This window comes from Buceros rhinoceros, unplaced genomic scaffold (genome assembly GCF_000710305.1).
Source record: "Buceros rhinoceros silvestris isolate BGI_N320 unplaced genomic scaffold, ASM71030v1 scaffold33350, whole genome shotgun sequence".
NCBI classification, from domain to species: Eukaryota; Metazoa; Chordata; class Aves; order Bucerotiformes; family Bucerotidae; genus Buceros; species Buceros rhinoceros.
The window spans coordinates 1-7,083 of record NW_010388421.1 but is presented as its reverse complement, the minus strand read 5'-3'; the positions used below and the strand labels follow the sequence as shown (position 1 = coordinate 7,083).

Sequence of the window (7,083 nt, the reverse complement as noted above, 5' to 3'; positions counted from 1 at the left end):
CCCGCCGGCGTCTGGACCCTCGATGCAGGGTAAGAATGCCCCTGCTGGCACCATGTTTAACCCGTCACAGTAGCTAAGACAGGCACTGATCTGTGCTTCATGCGTATGGCGTTTCCGGCTCAGTGATGAAGTGGTTTACACCGAGACTGGGGCAGGGTGGGAGGACGGGACCAAAAAGAAAAGTGCAGACAAAAACCACGCAACCCACACAGACAAGCAAGCAAACTTCCTGACAGCATGATGGATGCAGCTGCCTGCGGAATGGGCTCCCGAAGGAAGCGTGCATTCCCCTCGTTCTGGATGCTAGACAGCAAGCACGCCAAAAAAGCCAGTACTCCTCCACTTCTGCATTCCTGACAGCTGGAGTAAAACCGACTCTGCCAGGACAGGCTGTCTCTGGACACTGGGAAGAAAACACTCTTGGGTTTACCTGGAAACCAGGTACTGTTTGGGCCTGTAGTATTGTTCTAGCAACACAGAAAGGCCAACAGAAGGAGGAGCTCCCTCAGCACTTGAGATTTCCGACATCAGAGGATGTCCCCGGGGTTTCGTGGTTACTACAGGCCCGGAGGTCGACCTTCATGCATTTGTGAACTTGGTTAGAAAGGGCACACAGCACCCCAGCACTACCACAGACAACCACGACTCCTCGCTGGGCTGTGAGATTTCCCCATGGGATGTGCCCTCAGCTGACCCCAGGCTGGTGCATCTCGTGTCCCCCCCCAGCCTGGCTCTGCCTCTCTAAGGCTTGGAGACTTAGACTGAGGGTAGATTTAGATCAGGTACTTGAAGAAATTGTGGAGGTGGGGAGAGCCTGGCCCAGGCTGCCCCGAGAGGTGGCAGCAGCCCCATCGCTGGCCCCATGGCAGGTCAGGTTGGCCCTTGGGGCTCTGAGCCCCCTGCTCTGGGTGCAGATGGCCCTGCTCCCTGCAGGGGGTTGGGCTGGGTGAGCTTGGAAGCCTCCTCCAGCTCAGAACTCACACCCACTGCAAGACAAACTCACCAACATCAACCCCTTCGGCAGTCGAGATGCAACACAGCGTGTAGGTGGAAGAGAGGCAGAGCTCATCCGTAGCTGAAACATCATTTTAAACTGGATTTTAACCACCATTTCAACCCCAGCCTATACTCTTTCTGCTCCCAGCGCTATCGGGTACAAAGCACTCGACCCAAACAGAAAGCGCCCAGCCCACCCTCCCCACAAGGCACCCAGGCCAGCCTCAGCAAAAAACCACAAGCACCTCGGCACAGCTTCAGTTCAGAGCATGATTCCAACTCGTCTGTTCACAAGGGGCTCGTTGGCTGTAGTGTTACAACAGCTTTTTTTCCGCAGCAATTGCTGCAGTTTTGCTTTGTTGCTAAACAACAAGAAACAAACTTAAAAACAAAAGACACGGACACAGGAATCCAAAGCTGGTGGTTATTTTTATTGAACTTGGACTCTCTCTGAAACATTAAAAAAAGGGTTGTTAACAGTTAACTAATTCCTGCCGGAGTGAAACTGGACCCACTCAGTCCAGGTGATGATATGGAGAGGGCAGTCGGAGCTGAACAAAACTGAAATTCAAACGTCATCAACACGCAAAGGGCAGGCTCTTCGTTACGTGGCGACCTTCGTAAACATCTTTGGAATCAAGAATTAAAAAAAAAATAACAAGCAACTTAAATATTCACAGGACAAAACCATAGTATTATTAAACATCGGAAGGTTTACAGAGACACGGGCTGCCCAGGAGAACCTCACGCTAACCACAAGCACTGGTCGGCCACAGAGGCTGGGTTCTGGCAACTGGGAACACTCCAGCTGGAATTTGGTTACTTGCCTAAGGCAGGGAGGCAGCAGGAGAAGGTGGGTGTGTGGAAGGCAAGGTAAGCGCTAGAGGTTAAACCAGGACTCGAGGTACAGCAAGGAAAAGGTCTTAAAAATTAAGAAGTGAGCCAGAAGTTATCAGTACATACGTCCTATATTGCACAAATGGTTGTAAAGTAACTGAAAAGTGAGAAACCCTGCACCTCTACCAGCTACACTGAAATAGGTGCCATGAAGGTCTGGAGTTAGTGCGTCTCGTTCAGCTTTTAAAACAATTCCACCCCACAACAGCATTACCGGGTCTCCTCAAGCCCTCTCCAAACGAATGAAATACCCCATAAACCCACCCTATAGACCATCGACCCCCCGTTTGTCAGACAGTCCCTAGTCCATCACAGACTTATTGCTTTGTTTTACTCGCGACAAAGGCCAAGAGCTCAGCCAAGAGCTGTTGGAGGATTTAAGGCAGTGCCACAAGACTGACCCAAAGGGTGTTTAGGGCACAGTGTCTCCATTCCAACACCCCAAGTTTGCTCTTTAAAATGACAGGAGTGCTCAGATGTTACCCAGAAGGACCCTTTTGAGCGTCAGTTGTTTCTCCCTAACACAAAACCCAGCACTGCAGTTGTGTCCTTCCAGAGCACCAGTGCTCGGACAAAGAAACGAGGAAAGGAAAAGCCAAAGGAGGAAGTTCCAGGACATCTCACCAACAGCTGGTTCTCACTCAGCTCAGCCCTTGTGGGAAGAATCACTGATATCTGGACAGAGGAATCACTTCTCTCCATCCATAACATGGAGGGTGAATTATGATCGGACAGACTCAAAAAGCAGCTCGGAATGCTGGGTGTCCCACTTTCTTCCATGCCCCACAGAGATCTTTGAGCTCCTCATCTCCATGACCCCGAGGAGAGCCTGGCTTCAGAAAGGGAAAACATCAAACAGTGTTTCTATGTTACTGGTGTTAAAGACTCACAACCCAGTTGACTATTGACACGGATTCATCAACTGCCAGTCCTGCAGATCCACTGTTTAAAATAAACCACCAGCAGCTACATCCCAAAACAACCCAAAACCCAACAAACCCGGCAAGAACAGGCTTGTCAAGAAGACTGAGCGTGCTCAGCAGGAGGCTCCCCCCTCCCCTGCCACACTTTGGGAATTAAGTGGAAGAAGATAGGAAGTTCTTTACAAGCGACGCGAGACTCACAGCGGTCCAAGACCTGGGTGGGTTCTTTTTATCTCTGTATGGAGTGAAAACAGCACAGAAAACAGTAGACAGCGGGGCAGGGGGTAAAGAACGAGAGTGTAGCCTTTCAGGATGGTGCTGAGGAAACAGCAAAGATGACTTGCTGTTAAAAAAAATGAAGCAACTTTTTCCACACCAGAGCAGGGACAGCCTGACTGTTGCTGAATCGCAGCCACGGAGACAAACGAGACGTCCTGGTGCTACCTGTTATTTCTGCTAGAGGAGAATGACCTTGCCAAGATGCTCCTAGAGTTTGCTACAGACTTTTCTAAAAGCAATCGCTGCCAACAGCAGGTTTGTGGGCAGCCTGGGGGGAGCTCCCACCTGGGGGGCGGCCAAGAGGAGCTCTCTGGCTTTTCTTCAGAGGGCAACGTCGGTTCCTCTGAATGAAGAGAGTAGCTTCCACCTCTCTGGAAGAAGAAAGGTTGGGGAGTCAGCGCTCGTTGTCACAGCAGAAAGCAGGTTTTGTCACCTAAAAAGCCTGGAACGTGTGCCATAACTGAAGGAGTTTTTCCTCCCCTCAGTGTTTTTTATAGCTCAACTAGATTTGTACTGAGAACCCTTTTGGAATGCTTGAACAAACAGGGCAGCGCATTTTCCTTCCTCACGTTCCCTTACGCCACACTCATACATCCCGTTAAAAAATTCCTAGAGAACAAGTCACTCGAGAAGCCACAGCAATTCTTTCTTGGTGCTTCCCCGTGCGCAGACAGGAGAAGTTAAGCCTTTTGTAACAGCATGTTTTAGTTTTGAATACCTGATGCCAAAGCCGCTTGCGTTTTGTCCTGAATTCATGAAATGCTTCAATACTACCCTGACAGGAGTCGTTCCTCTCTCCAAGCCAAAGGATCTGACCTCGATCTCCCTGCAATTTGCTGATCCGACACTGCATGCAGAGAGCTACGATTTATCCGCTGCAGCAGCGGGGTTCACGGGGCGCTGCCTGACAGCCGTGGGTGATGAGTTGCTGGTGGGCACCTCTCTACCCTCTGTTTCATCGTCTGAGACATCTTCTTCGTCTGCTTCTTGCTCTTCATCCATTTTTTTCAGCAGCTGGGCTGACTCCGGAGCCAGCTTCCCTTGGGAGAAAGGGAAACACGTGGACACACATAAATACCTTTGAAATACTCTTTTTTTGCTTTAACGTCACAGGCTAGCACCGAATTTTAATGAATTGAACCCAGGCAGCACATCCCAGTACCAGCCACTTTACACTGCTGTCTGGTAGAATTGTTTGCCAGCATGAAGTTACCCACAGCTCAAGTATTAAAGAACTACCTAGACTAGGTAATGGAAACCTTCCTCCAGCTCTGGAAGAAGCGAGCCAGGATTTTCTATGTCCTAAAAAAGTATTTTACAATAGGGAACACACTATAAACCTTCAGGGCAAACAGCTGCAGTGAAAGAAAGCATCAACCACAGGCTAAACACCTGACCCAGACCTCAGGTGCTGTGGACGCAAGTGACATATCAGCGTTTATTAAATCAGATTTACCAAAAGGCTTCACCAAACGAGAGGAACAGAGTGGGCTTACGTGACTGCGGGGCTCTGTGCCTTTTGGATGGACAGATACAGTCTGCCAGGAACACCATCATCTGAAACCAAAGACAGACCAGTTCAGACCTCCAAACACCCCGTATGTTAGAACCACAGAATCACCGACACCAGACAAAATCCTTCAGCTCCTCGAGTCCCCCCGTTCCCCAGCACTGCAAGGTCCCCACTGACCCCTGTCCCGCAGCAGCACCTCCACACGGCTGGGAAACCACTCCACGGAGCTTACGTGACTGCGGGGCTCTGTGCCTTTTGGATGGACAGATACAGTCTGCCAGGAACACCATCATCTGAAACCAAAGACAGACCAGTTCAGACCTCCAAACACCCCGTATGTTAGAACCACAGAATCACCGACACCAGACAAAATCCTTCAGCTCCTCGAGTCCCCCCGTTCCCCAGCACTGCCAGGTCCCCACTGACCCCTGTCCCGCAGCAGCACCTCCACACGGCTGGGAAACCCCTCCAGGGATGGGGACTCCACCACTGCCCTGGGCAGCCTGGGACACACCTGCACAACCCCAACGGGACAGAAATGGCTCCTCAGGGACAACCTCAACCTCCCCTGGGGCAAGTGGAGGCCTGTTCCTCTTGACCTGTGACTTGTTCCTGGGGAGAAGAGACCAACCCCCACCTCAATACAACCACAAGCCAACCTGTTCCAAGTGCTTCACTTACAAGTCCTAGGATCAGTCCTGAGAACAGAGTTGCCAATGCAAAAACAGCGTATGAGCCCCAGACCGGTATCCCGACGCGTTCTGTTAAGTACCCGTGGCAGTGCTGGAACGAAAGGGAAAGGGAATCATCGCAAGAATGGCTGAATATCACCTCTGTTACAACAGAACAACGCAGAGCTCGAAGCACATACCCGGATCCACATGGACAGCTGGAACAGAGCCGACATACTGCTCATCCTGAAACGAAGCACAAGAAGGTAACGGAAAACACCTTTAAGCCACTTCCCATTGGCCTGACCGGTCTTTTTTCAGTCCCGTGTTCAACAACTTCCTGCTCATGTCTCGTTTCCCTTCAAACCACTTTGATTTTTATCTTGTTTCCCGTGAAGCCACTTTCAGTACCAGCATCAGCTTGTCTCGTGTTCCACACCTGCACAACTACAAACTCACAAACTGCCTTGACCACAACTTACAGGAAAGAGGAAGGACCAAACCACGATGAAACCGGTTCGATCGATTTCCATTCCTGGTCACTGATGAAATTTATGAAGTCGGCTTTTGTTCTTGCGCCCTGGTACCTCCTGAACTCTCCATCTTTACAGCTGTAAAACAAACCACGCCCTTTATTTCCAACAGGCCAAGCAGGCAGCATTTGCTTCCCCTCAACATCTTCCCTCCCATCATCCTGCCTATTACTTTTTTTTTTTAGTTTCACTTTGGTTCAGATTATTTGGCTCTAAACTGTTTCTCCAAAAGGCTCGACTGCAAGTAAATCTAGAACGTGTATCTTGGCTCCCTTCAGGCTGCAATCCAGGAGATAATGATCTCCCCGATGCTTCTGCTTCAAGATCATAACTGCACTAAGATCGACCCACAGCAAAACTTGTAAAACAATAAAAAAGGACTGAAAGGAAAAGGAAAAGTCAGCTGGCAGCACTGTACGGTCACAGAGTGTTTGTGTCTGAGTAAAGAAACTCACACCCTTAAAGACAGTGGTAAGTCTCATTTGTTTGTCCCCAGAAAAGGGACTAACGGGCTGTCTCTGCCCGGGCAGCCGCGCTGTGTGGCGCACACTTACTGGTAGATGGTCGGGAGAGCTGTGATGATAAAGCGTCCGCTTAGTCCTGGAAGGAAACAGGGTTTTTCAGAACAGCAGAGAACTCGTACGCAAGAAAAGGCAAGAAATGCTGTTAAACACCAAACTAAGGCCAGCAGCTGCCCCAGTGGCGATCCGTAGCTGGGATCAAACACAAGCTCGTGGTACCAAAGCGCTGCAGACAGTCCAACAGGACAGTCCCTGGGCAGAGATGAGACAGTTTCTCCGTGGGGAAGAAGAGAGGCCCGGGCTAACCGTCCTCCCGGACTCCTGTGGCTGGAGCTCTCCAGGGAGATCTCTCCTCTCCCCACATGGCCTGCAGCCTCCCAAGCAGAAATAACCCAAGCGAGGCGACTTACCCACGTTCTTACGTGGCTTTGGCAAAAAGCATCAGCACAGAGAAGGTTGTTCTCAGAAACCCCACCCAGACACCAGGGCAGTTCCGAGACGGGAGATGCCGCTGCGGGGCCCAGGCTGCCTGCACGCCCCATCTGCCCTCAGAGGGAGGTGCTAACTCCTACTGCCAGGGCTGAAACCTCCTCTCTGCTCCCTAGGACGCTCTGAGACCATGGCCGGAGCTCTCCCTGACACGCTCCCAGAGAAATCCTCCTGTTCGCAGCAGCAGGACTGCAGCATGTCAGCTATGTACAGCAACTGCCCCCGGGAAAGATCTGCAAGAAACCTTTCTTATTTCCCATT

The 7,083-nt window shown here is 50.8% G+C and overlaps 1 protein-coding gene across 1 annotated transcript; it reads right to left on the bottom strand.

The window, feature by feature from the left end:
* Positions 1-3,956: 3,956 nt before the first annotated feature.
* TMX1 (thioredoxin-related transmembrane protein 1) lies at positions 3,957-6,412 on the bottom strand (the record flags this gene model as incomplete). Its single annotated transcript, XM_010145864.1, has 7 exons — positions 3,957-4,135; positions 4,592-4,603; positions 4,841-4,901; positions 5,290-5,391; positions 5,480-5,525; positions 5,762-5,890; positions 6,367-6,412. Coding segments are annotated over 7 exons (575 nt in total), but the record flags the coding sequence as incomplete, so codon positions are not given.
* Between the last annotated feature and the right edge of the window lie 671 nt (positions 6,413-7,083).